At 46.4% G+C, this 22,771-nt stretch overlaps 1 protein-coding gene and 1 long non-coding RNA gene across 2 annotated transcripts; both read left to right on the top strand.

Annotated features, from left to right (window-relative positions):
- The first annotated feature begins 216 nt into the window (after nucleotides 1-216).
- LOC128752833 (NACHT, LRR and PYD domains-containing protein 12-like) lies at nucleotides 217-12,811 on the top strand. Its single transcript, XM_053854493.1, has 12 exons — nucleotides 217-461; nucleotides 1,473-1,548; nucleotides 1,637-1,777; nucleotides 2,096-2,194; nucleotides 2,351-2,411; nucleotides 2,548-2,734; nucleotides 3,285-5,073; nucleotides 6,163-6,339; nucleotides 6,788-6,964; nucleotides 7,370-7,546; nucleotides 7,645-7,818; nucleotides 8,145-12,811. Exons 1-12 carry the CDS (start codon nucleotides 443-445, stop codon nucleotides 8,179-8,181), a joined length of 3,114 nt encoding a protein of 1,037 aa, XP_053710468.1. The 5' UTR covers nucleotides 217-442; the 3' UTR covers nucleotides 8,182-12,811.
- Nucleotides 12,812-20,086: 7,275 nt separating this feature from the next.
- Nucleotides 20,087-20,968, top strand: LOC128752447 (uncharacterized). Its single transcript, XR_008413670.1, has 4 exons — nucleotides 20,087-20,205; nucleotides 20,294-20,438; nucleotides 20,504-20,762; nucleotides 20,842-20,968. It is a non-coding gene; the product is annotated as an uncharacterized LOC128752447 (long non-coding RNA).
- The last annotated feature ends 1,803 nt before the right edge of the window (nucleotides 20,969-22,771 follow it).

The raw sequence follows: 22,771 nt of genomic DNA, 5'->3' as shown, positions 1-22,771 counted from the left end.
TCAGTTAAAAACAAATCCAACCTCTAAATATACTGATTGCTAAATTCAACATATAAAAACATTACATTTTACAACGCTGAATTGAAAACTTCAATGTTTAAATTTTTGATTTGTTCAGTTCACCGATCACTGTCCTGATGGCGCTGATCTCCTCCCACAGTGGGGCTGCTGTTTCCGGGTGACGAGTGGGTGGGGGAGGGGGTCGAAAGTGAAAGTAAGAGACGCGCTGAACCAGAGGGTGCGGTTCGATTCCCGTCTGATCTGAAGGCTGTTTTTCACTCCAATATTTCCAGTCTCTCCAGCTCCGATCATCCAGGCGGTGGTGGAACACACACACACACACACACACACACACACACGGGACTCACTGCTGTGGATCAACACACTGACATCGAACACAATCTGAGTTCACAACTTTGGACCGGAACAACTGAGCTCCGACATGGACCCGAGACTCACAGGTCAGTGACTTGGTTTGACTTGAGCCTCATGAGTCTGACGTCACCTTTGACATTCGAGGATCCGAGTAAAGACGCACTTGTTGACTGGAGTGTTTCTCTGAGGAAGATTGATCAGGAAACTGTGACGTGACCCAAATCAACAGCCGGCGATGGCGCCATCTTGTGGCCAAATCATATATATGATATGGCCACATGTCCATATGATATGTATATATATCATATATACATATATATATATATATATATATATATATATATATATATATATATAGAAGCTCCTGCTCTATGACGGTGTCCTGATCTGACCTCCTCAAACGTGTGGCTCTCTAGATGTGAAAGAAAACAACATGAGCACAGACATGTGGAAACAGAAGGAGAGTTAGAGGTGGTTCAATAGACAATATTGATTTGGCTTTGGTTCCTGAACACAATAGATATCAGACTTTTGAAAGGCTGCACCTCAGATTTGGTCCCACAGACGTCGTCTGTTGTGATCAACTGAGTCACTTGTTTCTTCAACATTCTGACACATGTTGAAGGTTGTTGCACTGGAAATCTGTTTTCCTTCACATCCTGAGCAGAAAACTCTGGAGGTGGAGACACAGTCTCCCACATCAAGTGTGAGACTCAAACATGTGAAGAGACTGGTGGAGATGGTGTGAGTCATGTGGTCTTGAAGCTGAAACTCTGATCAAGTGACAGATGGAACCGTGGTGAGGTCAGTAGAGACAGTTGGATCAGTGGACTCTGAAGGAAAGGTTTGCTGCACTGGTCCATCATGAAGATCAGCTTCATGAAAGTCTCCTGCTGAAGTGGAATCTTCATGTTGGGTTCAAAGTGCAAACCTCAGAAGTGAGGAGGGTTCTGGGGAGAGACAGACACCTGGGCGTCTTTGCTCTGGTGTTGCCCCCGCGACCCGACCTCAGCGATGCTGTGGAGAACAGAGGGATGGAGTCACTTCCAGCAGGGAAGAGAAGATGGAAGAGAATCTCATGTTGTGTTTGTGTGAAGGTGACGCCTCTGCTGAGACTCGGGGCAGAGAGGAGGGAGACCCCCCCTCTAAAGGACCTGGGACCAAAGCTCAGAGGTGAGATAAGAACCTCCAAGACTGTCCTCCAGGTCAGAGCTCCAATCTCTCCTCCATCTTCATCCTCACTGCACTTTCTGTGTTGTAGATCTACGCTGCAGCCAGAACCAGCTGGACCTGGACCTGGACCTGGACCTGGACCTGGACCCAGCTGTGTGTCTCTGAAGAGTGATCGCTCCATGCCTAGACATATTGACTTCAGAGGAGGAGCGGAGTCTTCAGGTCCAAGGTGAGAAGGTCCAAGTGTGAGATTCTCAGCTCCACACAGACACAGTGACTCATGAAAACAGAGGTGTGTCTCCTCTTGACCAGGAAAGTGACCACGCTCACACCTGCACACGTGTCACATCACTTCTGTCCACTCAACAATGTAGTGACTCACCACACCAGCAGGGGGCGACACAGACAGACACAATTCTGACCCTCAAATGTTCATGCGTTCACAGTTGTAGTCCAGAGAGGGACGGCTGCAGCAGTGTGAGGACATCTAGTGGTCAGCTGGTGAATAACAGGACGTGAGAGTTGATCAGAGTTGTGTTTCCATCAGGATCCATCAGGAGTCTGGACTCTGCTGTGACTCTCTGAAGAGTCATGTCTCCAAGGATCTCGTGATTGACTTCAAAGCTGAAGAGTCTCCGGAGGAGAGGTGAGATGATGTTCCTCCAGGCTCATGTTTGTCTTAAGATGGTCTGGTCTGGAGGTCTGGGTGGAACCTTCTAGTCTGATTGTCTCCACACTGATGTTTAGAACCTTCAACATGACGAGAGCTTATTGACTGTCTGACTTCATCTCTTCTCCTCAGAGAGGACCATCAGAGCTCAGAGCTTCTCAGTGGTCAGCAACATCCAGACTCTGCACGGCAGGTATGAACATGGATGAGTCAAGGTTCTCATCTGAGAGGTTCCTTCTGCGGAGTCTCACTTCAGCTGGATCCAACTTCAAACCTTCTGGAGATGCTCCTCCATCATCTGACTTTCTTCTGTTCTGATTCTGTTCCAGCGGCTGGAGGAGAAGTTCCTCAGCTATGTGAGCAGAATCTGGAGACTTCTGGGTCCAGATGAGCCAGAACCTCCAGAGACTGAGGAAGAGGAGCAGTGGAGGAGCATCAGGGAAGAATTCCTGAAGATCACAGTTCACCTCCTGAGGAACATGGAGGAGGAGGATCTGGCCCAGCGTCTGTGGAGCAGTAAGAACATTCAAACACCTCCAACATGATGAAGATGTGGAACATGTGTGCATCAGATCTATGAGTCCGTCTGAAGGAGAAGAACCAACATCTGAAGCTGAAGATCTTCCTCCAGCTTCACCTTCTAGAATGACTTGTTCTTCGTTTCTTCATCGACAAACACACATCACACAACATGACACAGCGAGATACATGGAGCGACACATGACTGAAACCAATTCCAGCCAATGAAGCCGAGTCCAAGACAAACAGAATTCATGTCATCACAGACTAGAACTTGGGTGGTTGATCCAGGTGATTCCACTGGTCCCTCCTCCTCAGATGTCGCCAGCAGCTCCTCCACGCTGCACTCATCGCAGGCAGTAGCTCAGCTCTCCTCTTCCTCACTCCCCAGAAACTCCTCATTGATGTGCACTGAGCTGTTCTTCAGATGAGTCATGCCAAATGGTCCTGAAATCCTTGACGGAGCCAAGAAATGCTGATTCTGCCTGTGTCAGAGAGTCACTGGCATCTTGACTCCTCTGATCATGTGACTTCTCTCTTCACTCAGGAAGTGGTGCTGGAGCGTGTGCAGGGCGACTGAAGAGGAGCCTGCAGAAGAAGTTCCACAGTGTGTCTGAGGGGGTCGCTAGAGCAGGAAACTCTGCCCCTCTGAATCAGATCTACACAGAGCTCTACATCACTGAGGGGGGCACAGAGCAGCTCAACCAGGAGCACGAGGTCCGACAGATCGAAGCAGCAACCAGGCAGCAGACCAGACCACAAACTACCATCAGACCAGAAGACCTCTTTAAAGCCTCAGCTGACACAGAGCCACCAATCAGGAGCCTGCTGACGAAGGGCGTGGCTGGCATTGGGAAGACCCTCCTGACACAGAAGCTGACTCTGGACTGGGCTGAAGACAAAGCCCACCACAACTTCCAGCTGGTGTTTCCTTTCACCTTCAGAGAGCTGAACCTGCTGAAAGAGAAGCAGTTGAGTTTGGTGGAACTTGTTCATCTCTTCTTTCCTGAAACCAAAGACTCAGGACTCAGCAGCTTTGAAGGAGTCCAGGTTCTGTTCATCTTGGACGGTCTGGACGAGTGTCGACTCCGTCTGGACTTCAACAGTGGGGTCCTGACAGCAGCTACAGAGTCCACCTCAGTAGACGTCCTGCTGACCAGCCTCATCAGGGGGAAGCTGCTTCCCTCAGCTCAGCTCTGGATCACCACACGACCTGCAGCAGCCAATCAGATCCCTCCTGAGTGTGTGGACATGGTGACCGAGGTCAGAGGGTTCACTGACCTCCAGAAGGAGGAGTACTTCAGGAAGAGGTTCAGAGATGAGGAGCAGACCACCGTCATGTCTCACATCCGGAGATCACGAAGCCTCTACATCATGTGTCACATCCCCATCTTCTGCTGGATCACTGCCACAGTTCTGGAGGACATGTTGAAGAGCAGAGAGACCGGAGAGCTGCCCAAGACCCTGACTGAGATGTACATCCACTTCCTGGTGGTTCAGGCCAAAGTCAAGAAGCTCAAGTACCATGGAGGAGCTGGGACCGACCCAGTTTGGGATCCTGAGAGCAGGAAGATGATGGAGTCTCTGGGAAAACTGGCTTTTGAGCAGCTGCAGAGAGGAAACTTGATCTTCTATGAATCAGACCTCACAGAGTGTGGCATCGACATCACAGCTGCTGCACTTTACTCAGGAGTCTTCACACAGATCTTCAGAGAGGAGAGAGGACTGTACCAGGAGAAGGTCTTCTGCTTCATCCACCTGAGTCTCCAGGAGTTTCTGGCTGCTCTTCACGTCCACCTGAAGTTCTTCAACTCTGGAGTCAACCTGCTCGACTCGCAGCAAACATCCAAACTGGCAAAAATCTTTGGACTTCACATCAAACCGTTCTACCAGACAGCAATAAATGAAGCTGTAGAAAGTCCAAATGGACATCTGGACCTGTTCCTGCGCTTCCTTCTGGGTCTTTCTCTGCAGACCAGCCAGAGGCTCCTTCCAGGTTTGTTGACACAGACAGGAAGTAGCTCCTGGACCCATCAGGACACAGCAGAGCTCATCAAGAAGAAGATAAGGGAGAGAGTGTCTCCAGAGAGAATCATCAATCTGTTCCACTGTCTGAGTGAAGTGAAGGACACTTCTCTAGTGGAGCAGGTCCAACAGCAGCTGAGATCAGGAGCTCTCTCCTCTCGTAAACTGTCTCCTGCTCAGTGCTCCACCCTGGCCTTCATCTTACTGTCCTCAGAGGAAGATCTGGACGTGTTTAACCTGAGGAAATACTCTGCTTCAGAGGAGGCTCTTGAGAGGCTGCTGCCTGTGGTCCAGGCTTCAAAGAAAGTTCTGTAAGTGGATCAAACACTGAAACACCTCTGATGATGTGAACTAGGGCTGTTGCGTTCTACTGCTGTTGACGATCCTCGCGATATGAAGAAATGAATTCTCAATGTGGTGTAAACGGCTCCATCTCCGACTGAAGCCCACATCCAGAACAGGAAAGTGAAGCTCTGACTCCTGGTAACGGTGGGAACTGGTGCCGCCATGGTGCCAGTGATGAGTTTGCGCGTGTGGACTAGACAGAGATCCTGATGGATGACAACAAGCACGGCGCCTGCCGTGGTGAGCCTCCATCCTCTCCTCCAAGTTTGATGTCCTCATCCACGCTCAGCTTCTGAACACCACTCCTGCTCATCAGCACAGAGCGGGGAGTGAAGCTGCTTTTCAATGACAGAGAGGCAGATGTTCAGCACTAAAACACCATCCAGCGCCTCAGTTCTTCATCCTCCCACAACTCGTGTCAGACAGTCAGGGAAGCCTTTGATGGACAGGAGTCACAGAGCAGCGCTGCTCTGTGACTCCAGAGCGTTTCACCCCAAAGCTTGGCAGCAGCTCCAGGTTCCCACAGGTTGGTTGGTTGAGTTGAAACAGAGAGGCCCAGAGGCTCCGTCTGGCTCCAAAGCTGCCTCCGAGTCCTGCAGCAGCTCCCAGAGAGTCACGCGGCGCAGGGAAGAGGCTCCTCACGAGGAGACACTGTTCCACTCCAAAACAATGCTGAGCTCATGGAGCTTGGAAAGGGGGGGGAGAATCCAAGCTTTCTATTCAGAAGGCTGGAGATTTTGGAGCAGAGAGAGTGAGTTGTGTGAGCAGGGAACGGAAGTGTTCCAGTCAGGTCTTCATTTGGAAACCTCAGTGATGACAGCAGTGGAGTGGAGAGGCTGTTCTTTCCTTTGGCAACTGGAGAGGAAACACAGCATCAAGTTACAGATGGATTTCACTGACTGCAGAATCGTTCTTCACATTTTGATCCATGTCGTGATCATATCGTTAGCGTGACGTGTTTTGCCCGCGATAATCGTCAAGCACAAATCTGATCTGGTTACAGCCCTCATGTGAACTGGACATGAACGTTTGATTTCCTTCTTCATTTTATTCAGACTGAGCAGCTGTGGACTGTCAAAGAGAAGTGGTTCCCTTCTGTCCTCAGTCCTCAGCTCTCCGTCCTCTAGTCTGACACAACTGGACCTGAGTGTCAATGAAGACCTGAAGGATGCAGGAGTGGAGCTGCTGTCTGCTGGACTGAAGAGTCCACACTGTCACCTGGAGACTCTCAGGTCAGACATGTTGATCAGTGTTTATTGATCTGGAAACACGTTCAGAGACACGTCAGTGATTCTTCTGATGTTACAGCTCCATTTCTAGATTTCACTTCATCTTTGGCTCTGAATTCACTTCCTCTTTTTCTTCTCATTTTCTCTCAAACCAATGAGTTTTCTGACTGTTCAAAAGAAGTGATCCACAAGTCTTTTTAAATTCAAATATCTTTATTAATTTTAGTCATGAGACATTTAGAACAAACTTATGGAACATACATAACCAAGGCTTCTGTTGCAGAGGAAATAATATAATGGTCCATACGTCATAAACAACAACAAAAATAACACTATAAAGATCCTCTGAATGGAAAGAGTTGAGTGGCTCCTCACATCAAGTCTTTCAAGTCTTGTCACAATAGAGGATTGAAAAAGTCTCACTTGTTGATGACACTCGTCTCTTTCACAGCCTGAGCAGGTGTGGACTGTCAGAGAGAAGTGGTTCCCTTCTGTCCTCAGTCCTCAGCTCTCCGTCCTCTAGTCTGACACAACTGGACCTGAGCTGGAACTGGGACCTGAAGGATGCAGGAGTGGAGCTGCTGTCTGCTGGACTGAAGAGTCCACACTGTCACCTGGAGACTCTCAGGTCAGACATGTTGATCAGTGTTTAGTGCTCTGGAAACACGTTCAGAGACACGTCAGTGATTCTTCTGATGTTACACTTCCATGTCTGCATTTCACTTCATCTTTGGCTCGGAAATTGTGACTGTTCAAAGAAGTGATCTGCTTTTCTCAAGTCTTTTTAAATTCAAATATCTTTATTAATATTAGTCATGAGACATTTAGAACAAACTTATGGAACATACATAACCAAGGCTTCTGTTGCAGAGGACATAATATAATGGTCCATACGTCATAAACAACAACAAAAATAACACAGATCTTCTGAATGGAAAGAGTTCAGTGGCTCCTCACATCAAGTCTTTCAAGTCTTGTCACAATAGAGGATTGAAAAAGTCTCACTTGTTGATGACACTCGTCTCTTTCACAGCCTGAGACTCTGTGGACTGTCAGAGAGAAGTGGTTCCCTTCTGTCCTCAGTCCTCAGCTCTCCGTCCTCGAGTCTGACACAACTGGACCTGAGTGTCAATGAAGACCTGGAGGATGCAGGAGTGGAGCTGCTGTCTGCTGGACTGAAGAGTCCACACTGTCACCTGGAGACTCTCAGGTCAGAACACATCATCTCCTCTCTTCAGTTCTGCTCCACCACTGGATGGTTTTTCTGCTCTCATGGTTTTCTAAAACACTGTTTCTCCTTCATTACAGTCTGAGAAGGTGCATGATCTCAGAGAGAGGCTGTGCTTCTCTGGCCTCAGCTCTGACCTCTAACCCCTCCCACCTGAGAGAGCTGGACCTGAGCTCCAACCATCCAGGAGGACCAGGACTGGAGCTGCTGTCTGCTGGACTGAGGAGTCCAGACTGGAGGCTGGAGACTCTCAGGTATGGACAGAGCAGCAGAACTGACTGAGCTCCAAAGAGCTTCAGACTGAACATGTGATCCAGGAGCAGACAGAGAGGATGTGGGTGTGTGAGGCTGCTCAGACTCTTCATCTGAACTGAGCACATGAATCCAAACACATGACATGTTCTCCTGCTGGACACCAGTGGAAGGAGACAGTAGAGACTGAGCAGCTGTTTAGAGATCCATCTTTGTTGTCATCAACAGTCATGAAAGAGCCGTCCACTGAGCAGCAGGAGATAATAGTCCTGAAACATCTGAAGTCACATGGATCTGCTCTCATCCTTCTCTCTCTTTCTTCCTCCAGGCTGGACGACTGTGGACCACAGTGGTTAAAGATCTGACCAGAAGAAGTGTGAGTGAGTGATTGATCCCTGAGAACTGCTGGACTCACAAGTCTCTGGCAGAGCAGCAGACCTTCTTCTCTTTCATTTCACCCCCATTTTGGCTTCTCTCCACTGGCTGCTGTGACTTTTACAATTGATTTGAAAGTTCTTCTGTTTGTTTTAAAAGCTTGAAATGGTCTTGTCCCTCAGCACCTAGTGGAGCTTTTAACCCCTGAGATCCTTGAGGTCAGCTGAGCAGCTGCTCCTGGAGGTACCTAAAACTGAGCCTAAGATGAGAGGAGACCAGGCTCTCTCAGTCTGTGGAATGTCCTCCCTCCCCATGTGAGACAGGCACCATCGCTGTCCACTGTTAAAACACTTCTTACAAGGCACTTTTACTGCACGCTCTATCCTGATTTTACAGTTGTACAGCACTTCTTGTGTTGTTTTTGAAGTGCTGTATTAATAAATATGGTATTTGTCAAGACTGACTCCGAGTCTCAGCAGCCGCTGCCGTCATCATGGAGAGTTTCCTGCTCATCTGAGGCAGAGTCTCAGTGGAGAGCAGCACAGAGGAAGACTCCTCAACAGCAGTCAGAGAAGAAGCCTCCACCCTCACAGAAGCTCTTCATCTGTGGAAACACTTCTGTCTTCAACGCCCCAAACAGCTCAGATGTCCAGATTTTGCTCTTGTTTTCCATGACTCTTTCATGCCACTTCTTCTCTGAAGCCTTCCGTCGTGTCCATGACTTGAACCCTTTGATGTGGACACGTGAGGAGCCCGTGTTCTGGACACACGGATGATGAATCATCCAAAATGCCCCACACCAGTGAGGAGGAGATCGTGGTGTGAAACTCAGGAGTGTAGGTCACGTGACACTGTGGGCTCCTCAGCGAGTCTCTGTAACTGCGGATGCTGCTGTGAAAGGTTGACTGGAGTGAAACATGTGCTGCCATCATGAGTCTCCTGGCGCTGCTGCGTCTGGGTCCGTGTTTCTCTCACAGTGGAGACGCAGCAGGTTCTAAATCAGCTGAGCGGACGACCGTCTGGAGCCTCGTGGGACAGATACACGGGTGGATCCTGTTGAGGCTTTCCTGTGTCAAAAGTACCATTCAAACCAGGATCATGAACTAAAGTCGTCCACACTCCAGCGGCCAGGTGCCTTGCTTTGGTCTGGCTTTCATGCAGCGCGGCGCTGCGGCCCAGGCTGTGGTTTCTCTTTGGCTCTCACAGGCACATGCTGTTTTAGGAAGACGTCTTCCTGTTTTAATGTCACTGCTGTTGTTTGAGACGCGGAGCGGAACCCAATAGCAGTAATGCAGGAGTCACAGGAGTCAGACAGCGGGTCAAAATACAGCCATTTCAGAAATCAAACAGAAGCGTCACCGAACTGGGAGAAACGAATGGGAGCAGAGTCTGTAAAGAGAGAGGACAAACACAATGAGCAATAAAACACAAAAACTATCAAGGTGGTCAGAACGAACTCACAGGTCAGGAGAAGCAATAACAAGGAGAAAACCAGGAAGCTGCGGGGAGCAGAGAGACCAAGGAAAGGCCAAACACAGAAGCCAGAGCAGCAGGGTTTAGAAAGGGTGAACCAAAGATCAGTCAATGGACGGGGAGAGAGAGCAAGCGGACGCAGCCAATGAACGAACAATTGGAGTCCATCTGGCTCACGTTGCTGAGTCCAGGTGGCTTTATACTCGGGTGATGAGAAGATGACAACAGGAAGGAAGGAGGGAAGGAAAGAAAACAGGGATCAAGGGACAAAGTAAAAGCGGCTCAAGTCACTTCTCACTGGTCTGTTAGTTCCTCTCCGCTCCAACCTTCTCTGCTAGAAACAGAATCCTTGCTGATACGAAGCGCTGCAGCAGCAGAGCAGGCGACATTTGGGAAACACTTTGGTCCAATAAATATCAACTCTGTCATTTTCACACAGAGCAAGACTAGTGTCGCCCCACAGCACAGAGAGAAGCTCAGCTGACTCAACTTACTGTGGCTCAGTTGACTTTCAACACTGGCGTGGGATGGGTGCAGTCCCAAGTTTGAGCGCAGTGACACTGGAGGTGGGCGTGGCTTTGAAGCTCCTCTGCAGAGGAGGTCCAGCAGAGGCTCAGAACCATGCGACTGGAGTGGGGAAGGTTGTGTAGAAGGGTGTGAGTGGTGCGTGAAGGTGTGAAGAAGCAGCTCTGATGGAGGGAAAGCACTGGGACAGAGAGGCAAAGAGGGCAGGGAGCGTCAACACGATGCAGACAGATGTTCCATACGGAGGGTCGGTTCACTCAAGGCTGTCGGTCCTCAGAGGACATGAGACGTCTCCTCCACTGCTGCTGAGGCTGCGAGCTCATGGGAGCTGTGCATCTGTGATGCAACATGAACGTTGTTGGAACTGCTCCTGCTGCTGAGGAATGAAGCCATCATTCCCCCGGCTCACCTCACCCTCTCTCACTCGTGTGTCGCAGCACACCAGTTGAAGACGCTGCAATATGGGACAGTTCATCTGCTCCTCAAAGTCGGGGCCCCAGGTCCTCCACAGAGTCCTCCACTGACAGAGGTTTATCACCATCTCACGTCAGTCAAACACGCTTCAAGAAGACGCTCATCATTGCTGAAGCTTCTGCTATGACGAGACTTCACGTGCACTTTCACTTGTAAGACGGGATGGGACGGGACGGGACGGGACGATCTCACAAAGGAGGAATTCACCGTCACAGCATCTCTTGAGTTGTTGGTGCAAAGGATGTATCCATGACGACGGTCGGCTCTACACAGTAGGGATGAAGGACCTGTGGTGGTGCTCCTTCCTGCACTGAGGTTGAGCTGCTCAGATCCTCTGGGCTCTGATTCAGTGGGTGAGAGCTGTTGTCCATGATGGAGGTGAGCTTGGCCAACACGCTCCTCTCACTCACCTCCTCCACAGAGTCCAGAGCAAAGCCCAGGACAGAGCTCCTGACCAGCTGCTTCAGTCTCTTCCTGCCCAGCAGACCACCATCGAGTCATCAAAGCTCCGAGCAGAGCATCACTCCAGCTTCCACTGCAAGTTTATCTCTGTGTATAAGTTCTGTCAGTGCACTGAGTCCGTGGTGTTTGGCAGAACGTCCTGTTTCTCAGGAGAGAAATGTATTATTGCTGTGGTTTGTTTTGGAAATGTGCGTGTTCCTTTAGCATCTTCATCTTCAATGGGATCAGCATGAGACTCCCTTCTTGGTTTTTCTTGGTGTTGCCTGTTAGGTGGTGGTCTTGAGCGACTCCTCCGTTCTGCTGCATGTTCATGTGCTGTCTTGGTCTGTTGGTCTTCTTGCAGCACCTTGCCCCAGGACCTTTAGTGCCACACGCTGAACGCTCATCATTCTCAGCAGGACATTGACGTGGTTTGTGTTTGGTTCCACGACTCCCACACGTGCGTCCTCTTTCAAATGCCTGTCTTTTCTCACTGTGTGGCATATTCAACTTCTGCAGTGGCTCATACCCTGCAGACAAGGCTTCATATGTCCACCTTCTGCCAGCACATCAGCTTTGGGTTTGCTGTACGAGTCATTGCTCAGAGCATCATGAGGTGTGCGGTGATGATGCCTGACTTCTGGCTCTGGTCACAGAGTCATGGATGCCCTCACCCGACCTCTGTCTGTATTGCATCAAGTGTGGTCCGTGAATTCTGAAGTTCACGTTCAGCTTTAGCTGACCTTCGCAATACTCCCACAATTGATCATTTTTGCTCGTGTTCACTGAGGCCACTTGCGTCGAGTCTTCATGTCCAATGCCACGACAGATGGGTCTCCTTTGTTTGGCAGTGTCTGTTATTTCTTCTCTTCTAAATACAGACACCTTTTTTGTTTCAATAGTGACGCAGCCTCGCACCCATCCGGGTCGGACCAGTTGATCATCGGGAGATGCGACGCCATGGTGCGGCAAGTCCTCCGCTTCAGATTCACCTTGCTTGAATGACCACAGCCATTATCCCCAGACAGTCCTTTGGCTCTGTCCTGGCTTCTCTCAGGTGTTTACCGCTGCCACCATGAAGTGTGACGATGTATGACGAAGGAGCAAGGACGCCACTCTGGTCGAGGTTTACCTTTTAGATCAATCGTTCTCATAGACACAGGAGACACCCGGGGTCACACGTGGACCAAACATGGTACCAACACTATATCTATATAGAGAGGGTTTTCACTGCGCGTCATGGCCGCGTCATCCAGCCCAGGAGCCGCCATGTTGGAGCTCCTCTTTGTCAACACCCCCATAGGCTGTGACTGGAGTGAGATGGAAAACCTCAGAAAGGCTCGTCGTGCGTGGTGTGCGGACGAGTCAGGGAACTGTTATACCGAGTCACCTCATATGAGAATGTGACGTATTTAAACATTTTGATGACTGTGTGTGAGAGAGAGAGAGAAAGAGCTTTTTCAGGGAACGTTCTGAAAACTGTGTGGGTTGGCATCAATAAACATGTTCTGATAAAAGTCTTCCACGGCAATACAATGCAAATGAACAGTCATTTAGGCTGCACTTTTTCTTTTTTAATCCACAGTTTGGCCTCCAAGGTCCTGCTTCAGCTTCGCTAACCACAAGCTCCTCCTCTCTTCCTACAAGTACTGGCACTGTTCTCCTTGGTTTGTCATCACTTTTGGAAGTGGATAAAATTCCAAATGTTTCTCACGATGGGAACGATTCGTACAATCCAAAACACCAGCGTAATTCAGCACTTTACAAGGAAACGCTGCAGCATGGCCTTCGGTACCGCTCTGTGCTGAGCAGTGAGGATCTCCAACATGGCGGCTGCTGGGTTTGATGACGCGCCGTGAAAACCCTCCATATTTTTTCATGAAAACACACCAGTGTTTTGTGATACTCTTTCTTTGATTTTTTGCTTTGTTTTGTCTCCATCGTTTCACTGGTGTTATACTTCATATTATATGAATTTACGGCTTTCTATGTTCATGTTCATTTTATTTTATTTTTGTGGAAAAAAAAAAAAAAAAAGCTTTCACGCTAACTGAGCTCGGTCATGTAGAATGGTTAAAGTCGCTGCTCTGATTGGTTCACTGTAAACCGTCGCTGACCAATAACGTTGAAGGCCGGCAGCTGATGAACCAATCACGAAACAGCTGCTGGAGGTTGTGAAAACCAGCCCAAATGTAATGAATCCGCAGAGCGTCCAGCCGTGCGTGTTCTACAGAGGCGGGCCTGAGCGGAAGACCACCCAACCTGGCAACCCTGCCTGTCACTGCTGTCACTGCCCTCTTTGCTTCTTCATCCCGTTTTGCTTCCGTTTTATGACGTCATTTCCTGTCCACATGCGCATAATTTATGAAGTGATGCTAACTGATGAGTTAGCATCACTTGTCTACGTCACTGCACCCACGTGGACTTCATCGAATCATGGAGAGAAGCAGGTTGTGCTCCACATCTGCCGCCAAAGATGAAGAATGTTGAGGACCTCAAGCCTTTCAGGGAGTTTCTCTTGACCGGCGTCTTTGACTCCAGCTGGTCAAAGATGGACAAACAAGATTTGCTGCTCGCAGCTTTATATTGAAAGGTATGAAAAATCAACTCACTTGACAGGAAATAGCAACATTGGCCGTCATTTTAGTCAGTAATCGTATTTCTAATGACCTTTTATGTTCTATAACATACAGTGCAAAAATAAATTGAGGCATATTATTCTTATATTAATGACGTGTTAATTCCAGTTAATAACTGTATTTAATAAAAAAAACAGGCGGGGGCGCTGGTGAGCACCTGATGGAGTAGGTCGTATTTTTTGTGGCTCCTCCACGCTGACTTATATAAACTGTTGAAAACTATTTCCATCATCACCTCGACGACAGAAAACGCTTTGAAGAGGCTGACAATATGACAAAAAGCAAGAACAAGTCACAGAAGGTTGCAGCAACTCGCTCTGAAAGCGAAGACGAGGGTCAACCGACCGAGCTAACTAGCGTTAGCTCGCCTAGCTCGTGGAGTCACGAGGGAACACCTGAGGCTTCAGGCCCTCCTTCGCTCGTACTGGAGCCTATCAAGCGCATGGAACACTCCATGGACGGAAGGCTCGATGACCTGGAGGCCTCTCTCGAAGGTATGAAAACTGCCTGAGCAGCGAACACGTCTCGCATTGTAAGCCTGGAAGCGACACGAGAGGAGCATGACGGGCGCGTCACGGAGTTGGAGAAGTGCTGTGAACAGTTGACCAAACAGAACAGGATTCTAAGTGCCAAACTGTGTGACTTGGAGGGACGTTCACGGCGGCAAAACATCAAGATAATTGGTCTCCCAGAGAAGATTGAGAAAGGCGCGCCTCCTTCGTTTGTTGCGGATTTCCTCCCGAAACTACTGCGGTGGAGCGGAGCACTTTCCCGACGGAATTAAAGTGGACCGTGCACACCGTGTTGGAGCGCCGTCTAACAGACCACGAATGATGATCGCCAAAATCCACCACGACTCAGTAAAGGAGAGGATGATCCAGGTTGTCCGGACCAGAGGAGCGCTTGACCACGAGGGGAAGAAGATGAAGAAGATTTCGCCGCTGATGTGATGAAGGATCGGAAGGAGTTTGACAACGTGAGGCAGAAGCTGCGCCAGGCTGGTGTGCCAAACGGATCTTTATTCCCTGCTCGCCTCATCTTGACGCACGGCGGTGAGACCAAAGTATTCAACTGATGCAGAGATTTATGTTGATCAACACATCCATACTGCTGGTGCTGCAACGGACTAAACTGAAACGACGTGGTAGCGTGTCTTTTCTACACCTTTTCTTTGCACAACTTTTGCACTTTTTTGTTTGTTGTTTAAGTTTACCGTCATGAGCAAACTTGGTGTTGTGTGTGTATCGGTGTGTGTGAGGGTGCGTGTGTGTATACATGAATGTTGATAGGAACCACAAAAAGAAGTAACATTTATTTTTAACATTGTTTAAGGCAGTAAGGTTTTTAGCCGATGCTAGTACTCATTATAAGGTGATTTAATCTTTTAGTTTTTTTCTTCAGTTATTTTATATTTTGATGGAAATGTCAGTGTGGTGTTGGGCCTTTGTCTCATGTGCAGCTCTTTTTCGGATCGTTCACCAGAGCCATGTTAGGGTCCATGACCCAGCATGTCCATCCTGATGGGGGTTTCACCTGTCTCAGTTCTCTAGGGGGCAGGGGACCAGGGGATTTGGGGTACAGTTGAGTTTCTCTTGTGTTCTTTTTTTGTTGCACTCCATTGAATTCTTGTGCAGTGAGATCCAATAAGTTGAATAATTGACAACAGGGGTGGTTCTAGTAATGTCATTGGTAAAAACATGAATATATGTTCTTGGAATGTGAAGGCTCTAAATAACCCTGTTAAAAGGGCCAAGGTGTTCGCTCATCTCCACAGTTTGCACACGGATATAATATTTCTACAAGAGACACATATTAAGCAGACAGCAGTTTTGAAACTGAGATGTGGATGGGTAAGGCAAACGTATCAATCTACATGCTCTGCGAAAGCACGCGGTGTGGCAATATTAATGGGAAGGAATGTTCCCTTCAATCATATATCGACCCAAACAGACCCAAATGGTCGCTTTGTAATCGTGACAGGCACCATTTTGACGTGTGTCATGTGCCATTATTGAATATCTATGCTCCCAATTTCGATAACCCTGGGTTTTTTCGGAGCATTTTCAAACGTATTCCTGACATATCAAAAACAACTTTGATTTCAGGGGCTGATTTCAATTGTGTCTTGGATACAACACTGGACAGGTCCTCCACACATTCAAAAAGCCCACTTGACTCCACAATCGTTTTAAATCATTTAAAGAAGTCCATGAATCTGATTGATATCTGGAGGATTCAACATCCCACTCAGAGAGATGATTCTTTTTTTTCCAAAACCTACACACGGATCGATTATTTTTTGATTGACTCTAAATTAGCATCTGCTGTCTCCTCATCGAAATATTATAACATACTCATTTCAGATCATAGCCCAGTTATGATAGGCGTTGATTTTGGTTTGAAGAAAGCACAATACAATTGGCGTTTGAACCCTAATCTACTCAAGAAGGAAGAGTTTTTAGACATCTGTGCAAAGCAGATCAATGATTCTATTAAGCTGAACGACAAGGGGGATGTTTCTGATTCAACATTGTGGGAAGCTTTTCAAGTGGTTATTGGAGGGACTGTGATATCTGATGAAGCCATGAAAACAAAGCAAAGAAGAGCCAGGTTAGTTGACATTGATCTAGAAATGACAAAAGCTGAGATACAATATAGAGAAAATCCATCTACAGCAACACTCAAAACTATTGTCAAGCTAAGGCATGAATATAACACTATTCTTACTGATCAGGTTAACACGATGCTTTTAAAAATCAAACATAAACACTTTGAATTGGGGGACAAACCCACATCTTTACTTGCTCGGCAGTTGAGAGGAAGGCAAGCCAGTAGAGCAATACTTCAACTGTCATCACCTGAGGGCACGATCATCACTGACCATCAGGAGATCAATCATTGTTTGAAGAGATTCTACTCAGATCTATACACCTCCCAAAACATAGTCACTGAAACAGAAATAAGTTCAATTCCTCTTCCACAATTACAAGATGAGGCACGGGAGAAACTCACTGCTGAAATATCATTACAGGAGGTCCTGAACGCAATAAAAGAATTTCCAAATGGCAAGTCAAGTGGGCCGGATGGGTATTGTGTTGAGTTTTAGAAAGCATATGCAGAGGAGGTGGCTCCCTTGTTGCTCAGAATGTTTCAAGAATCAATGAAAAACAAAAGATTACCACGTCCTTTATATGATGCCAATATATCCTTGCTGCTAAGAAAAGACAAAGTTGAAACTGATCCTTCATCATATCGACCAATTTCGCTTTTAAATTGTGATCTCAAAATATTTAGGAAGATTTTAGCTCCTAGGTTAAATGAACACATATCCACTATAATACACCTTGACCAGACGGGTTTTATTCCCAGGAGATTTTCATTTTTTAATGTACGCAGACTATTAAATATTGTTAATCATAAATGGAGCAAAGATTCAAAGTCTGCCATCCTTGCACTTGATGCACACAAAGCTTTCGATCAACCATTAAAAAATTTGGCTCAGGCGAGAGTTTTGCTTCTTGGGTTGAGATGCTATATTTGTCCCCGACTGCAGCAATTCTAACCAACTGGGACCGATCTATGTCATTTAATCTTCAGCGTGGAGTTCGCCAGGGATGCCCATTGAGCCCTCTATTATTCGCTTTGTGCATTGAACCATTGGCAATTAGTATTAGACACAGCCGGTATATTACCCCGATACATCTGGGGAAAATGGATCACCACATAGCTTTGTACGCTGATGACATTATATTGTTTCTAGCACAAATTGAAGAATCTATCCCAGCGCTGCTGGATCTCATTGAAAGAGTTGGAAATATGTCTGGATACACAGTGAACTGGCAGAAATGTGAATTAATGCCTCTGGGCAATGGTGCTACCAGTCAAGATAACTGACCAAATACAATATCTGGGAATTACTGTGAGTAAACAGTCAGATTGTTTGTATGATTTCAACTGTGTAAAAGTAGTCAACCAACTGCGAAATAATATAGAATACTGGCGAACACTCCCAATGTCAATGATCGGCAGAGTCAATGCTATAAAAATGGTCACATTGCCTCGGTTCCTTTATGGATTTCAAAATGTGCCAATTTTCGTTCCCAAAACATTCTTCCAAACTTTGGATTCGATTATATTGGCTTTTGTTTGGGGTTACAAAAGTCATGGAATAGGTGAGAAACATATTTGTAAATGTAAAAAACTCGGCGGCCTGGCTCTTCCTGTATTCCAACACTACTACTGGGCAGCAAACGCTCACGCTCTTATTTATTGGAATAATGCATTTCCTGGTGATGTCAAGGACATCACTCCACCTTGGGTTGCTATTGAGCAAAATCGAATAGATACTTCCCTCCCAGCCTTGCTACATATGAAAGGAGGGAAGACCAAAGCCCAGAAAGAGCTCGGCTTTATTGTTAAAAACTCTTTAAAGCTATGGAAACAAATTAAAAACAACTCTCGGCTGCCTGAAACTTCTAGTTTGGCCCCAATTTGTCATCATCATTTATTCCCTCCCTCAAAACTAGATGCTGGTTTTTGGGTGTGGAAAAGAAAAGGACTAGTCACCATTAATGATCTGTATATCGATCATGTTTTTGGGGCCTTATGGGAAGGTGAAATAGGAAGAGAAATAACAGCAGAATGTTGGTCTAAATGCCTATGCAACATCCACTCTTGTTCAGTAAACTCAAGGCACCAGTTGATCCAATATAAGGTAGTACACAGGCTTCATGACTCTAGAGTGAAGCTCCACATCTCCGTGATGTATCAAATGCAAACAGTCTGAGGGAACTTTAGGTCATATGTTATTTTTCTGCCCTAAACTCACTCAGTACTGGGAAGAAATATTTCAGATTTGCTCTGAGGTTTTGTGTAGAGATTTATCTCCTAACCCTGGAACGGCCATTTGAGGTAGCTCACAACAAATGGAAGATTTAACTAATTATCAAAGAGTGGCAGTTTCATATCGCATGGTTCTGGCAAAAAAGACTATTCTGCAGTACTGGAATAAAGAAGTTCCACCTCGCTCTGACATATGGCTGATGGAATATTCGCTATGCTTTAGCAGGTAGAACTGAAAAGTTTAAACGGATTTGGCAGCCATTTTTAATGTATATTATATCGCACGGATGACTCTAGACACCTCTGGACTGTAATGTTCTCTCTGTAATATAATGTATGAACGCCTGAAAGGATCATATATATATTTTCTTTTGTGTATGGAGTGCACCCTTTTGTTTGTTTGTTTTTTGTTACGGGGGATTTGGTGGGATATGTATGTTCTGTCTTGCATTATTGAAAACTGGAAAATAAAATACTACAAAAAAAAAAAACCTGGCATATTTATGAATAATTGACACTTGGTACTTCACATCTAAAAACTAGATCGATGCATGTTCACCTCAACAGCAGAGATGCAAACAAAAGCAACATTAAAGACATTGTCAAAGTAGGGACAAAGACACCAGTGTGTCTGTGTCTGTAGGTGTCTGCATGTCACATGTTATGTTTCTGTTTAAATGTTACTAAACTGATTCTTTTGGAAGATGGCAGGATGTTGTACACTGGAACTAATGGGCAATATCTTCGTTTGGTGGTGTTCACTGAGGAGCAAAAGAGCTCTGTCCTCCACGAATGCCACGATGGTCCAGGGACAGGAAACCATCGTGGTGTGAGAGCCAGCAGAGACAAGGTAGTTGCTGGTTATTACTGGTCAACTTTAAAGGAGGACGTGTGTGACTGGGTCAGTACTCACATACAATAACTATCTCAGTGAAAATAAGGCTGTGTAAAGGTTACTCTTCTTTGTACCAGCTGAGGTGCTGCCATCGATGCCAACTCAATGATCCCATTAGTACACAGACACCAACGTTGCATCCCATCAAGGTGGGGTAATGGACAGGTGGTTTGTACATTTCTCTTATATACAATTTGAAACAATGATCTCAGATTAAGGGTTCAAATCATGATTTCATTGTTTGCAGTTTTTATTTCTGTCTTTTGGGTTTTGTCGGAGCTGGTGGATGTTGCCCGGGAGATGAGCATTTGGCCTGCCCCCGCCAGCCGACAATAAGCAGTGGAGGATGGATGGATGGATGGATGGATGATGGATGGATGGATGGATGGATGATGGATGGATGGATGGATGGATGGATGGATGATGGGTGGATGGATGGGTGGATGGATGGGTGGATGGATGGATGGATGGATGGGTGGATGGATGGATGGATGGATGGATGGATGGGTGGATGGATGGATGGATGAATGGATGGATGGATGGATGGATGGATGAGTTAGATAAGTATGGCCCATTAAGTTCAGATGTTGTTTTCCTTTACTGTTTAGGATGAGAGGACAAACCAGAGTGTCCAGCAGGCTCTGAGACGATATGACAACGAGTCACATGACGACTGGGACATCCACCTTCCAGCAGTCGTGTATGGCATTAACACAACTTCACAGGTCCGAGCAATCTTGTCTTTAGGGTTTTTTTTATCTGAAGTGATCATATATCACAATAATATCATCATAATAATGTCTTTGTCTTCAGGCCTCCACGAAGTGCACTCCGTTTTTCCTCATGTTTCACCGACATCCTCGCTTTCCTGAAGTGAGATGGAGATTCATGGGAGGTTGGAGGTCCAGAGGAAGACATGGACACCACAGTTGATAAGATAAGACTCCTGAATGAGAAGGTGTGTCCAATTCATGACACAAAGAATCTTGTTCATGAGAAACTAATACCATTTTCACATGATAGGTCCTTCAAAACATTGAACTGGCTCAGGAAAGACAGAAGAAAAAGTCTGTTTGAGTGTGCACAGTCAATGTTGGAGATGATGTCCTCGTCTCAGGAAGCCCCAAAGATGGGCTTCGTTCAGCGGCCATGTCCAGTCAGCATGAGGGTCCCTTCACTGTTACCAGCATCTCTTCAAAAGGCGTGGCAACAGTGAGAAAAAGTGATGGGAAGCACCGGATGCTCAACATAAAGCGCCTCAGGCCATATAGGAGATTGGAGAGTAGGAATTTTATTTCAAGTTTCTTCTTCATTTTCACCTCAAAAACCTTGTCAACCACTCATGTTTGCTTTGTTGTTAGCTCTTAGTCGTCTGATAGCGTTTTGGCCTGACCACCCATATTGGACTGACAAGCAGGATGATCATCTCTACGCTTCATGTGGAGAGACATGGGAGCAGAAGTTGGGTCCTCTTCAGGATAAACTGGCAAGTGATATCTCCATCTGTTTTCCATGGCAAAAAGATTTCATCAGCTAAATCCTAATATCTTCACCAGTGGCATGGTGTGGTCTTGCATTCTAGTTGTCCTATGTACTGGACACCAGTCGTCCTGCAAAGGAACTTATTGTCAAAGATGCCAATCTCTGTCTTGTTCGCCAGGAATTCTGGACTTTGGGCCTTCCGCGATGCAGGGATTCATCTGTGTGTTTATTTAGATCTTTGTATTTAAGGAAACTTAAAAGAGTCATCATGTCCTAAACATAGAATGATTTCTTTGTCTTGATCCATTCTCTTTTAGAAACGCCTGCCTGAGGCTCATTCAAGACGCTGCTCAGCCATATGTCATTTTTTTAATTCAAATTCAAAAGTTACAGTATATACATATTGATGTGTGATTTACTCAGGGGAAGGACGTTCAGCTGCACCCATGTGCGCATGCGGACAGGAAATGACCTCACAAATAGGGCAGTGACACACTGCCAGATGCGGTTGTCACGGCCCTCTTTGCTTCTTCATCCCGTTTTGCTTCCAGGGCTCAGTTTTATGACGTAGTTTCCTGTCCACATGCGCACATGGGTGCAGCTGCTTGACACATAAATTAGAATCAAATGAGCGCCGTCATTAGGCCACGCCTCACTACACGCTGGTATTTCATCAAGAGAAGCAGAATTTGAATTACTAAAGTACTACGCCCACGTATTAACTGTATTTAACCTTATTTTATATATATCACTACATTTGACCTGTATTCAACAATTCAGATATTTTAACAAGATTTCAGATGAAATAATTGGATCTTTCTGTGCAATTTGCACGCAGTTTTCTATCTTGCCTACGATGTTTTGTATATAAAATAAGTTTAGTCATTTATAAATAAATAGTTTGTCTCGTCAAATGAACCACTGAGACCTCGTAGGCAAGATAGAAAACTGCATGCAAATTGCACAGAAAGATCCAATTATTTCATCTGAAATCTGTGACAATCAGTGATGTTTGTAAAATGACCACTAGGTGTCGATAGAGAAAAAGAAATAAACAAGAAGAAGGACTAACAGGCTGTAAGATGAACAAAGAAACAAGGTGACCATCACAACAGTTTCCTTTGGACCATTCATCAAACAAAACCTTGTTCAAATATCCCAATTGTTGAATACAAGTCAAATGTAGTGATTGATATAAAATAAGGTTAAAATACAGTTCATGCGGGGGGCGCTCGTGAGCTCGACTATGTAGGACGTGTTTCATGGCGGTTCCTCGGGGATGAACAAAATATCCGTTTAATAATACCTTGGAAGTGGAATTTTGGCTGTGCCTCAGTGTTGGGATTCTGTTTTTCAACACTCATCATGTCAACGTCTCGGTCAGCTCGCCAAAAAACTCGTCAATCGCCTGAACCGGAGTCACCGGAAAAGTTGGATGCTAATGCGGCTATGCTACCAAGCATAAAAACCACGATGGAAGATATGCGGTCCGAAATCATTTCCAAATTTGAAACCATCACTGTTAAAAGAGAAGTCAAGTCAGCGGTGAAATCTTTTGAGGAGAAGCTCATGACACAAAAGAGCACTGTCGACGAACTGGAGAGGTGTGCTAATGAGCGTGATAACAAGCTGGCGGAGCTCCAGGCTAAGGTGACTTCATTGGCAGACAACGTCGAATCACTGAAAAAGACATGTGAGGACTTGGAGGCGCGCTCCAGGTGGAACAATATCAGACTCCTTGGATTGCCTGAAGGGACAGAAGGACCTCGCCCGACTGATTTCATCGCCAGTCTACTACAGGAGTTGCTT

Source organism: Synchiropus splendidus, chromosome 1, assembly GCF_027744825.2.
Source record: "Synchiropus splendidus isolate RoL2022-P1 chromosome 1, RoL_Sspl_1.0, whole genome shotgun sequence".
NCBI lineage: Eukaryota > Metazoa > Chordata > Actinopteri > Syngnathiformes > Callionymidae > Synchiropus > Synchiropus splendidus.
Note: the sequence above shows the minus strand (reverse complement) of the source record. Positions and strands in the feature narration are given on the sequence as shown.

Coding starts and splice junctions, on each gene's coding strand:
- LOC128752833 (XM_053854493.1), top strand. Junction 1,778..2,095: donor GCGGAGTCTTCAGGTCCAAG/GTGAGAAGGTCC, acceptor TGTTTCCATCAG/GATCCATCAGGAGTCTGGAC. Junction 6,965..7,369: donor TGTCACCTGGAGACTCTCAG/GTCAGACATGTT, acceptor TCTCTTTCACAG/CCTGAGACTCTGTGGACTGT.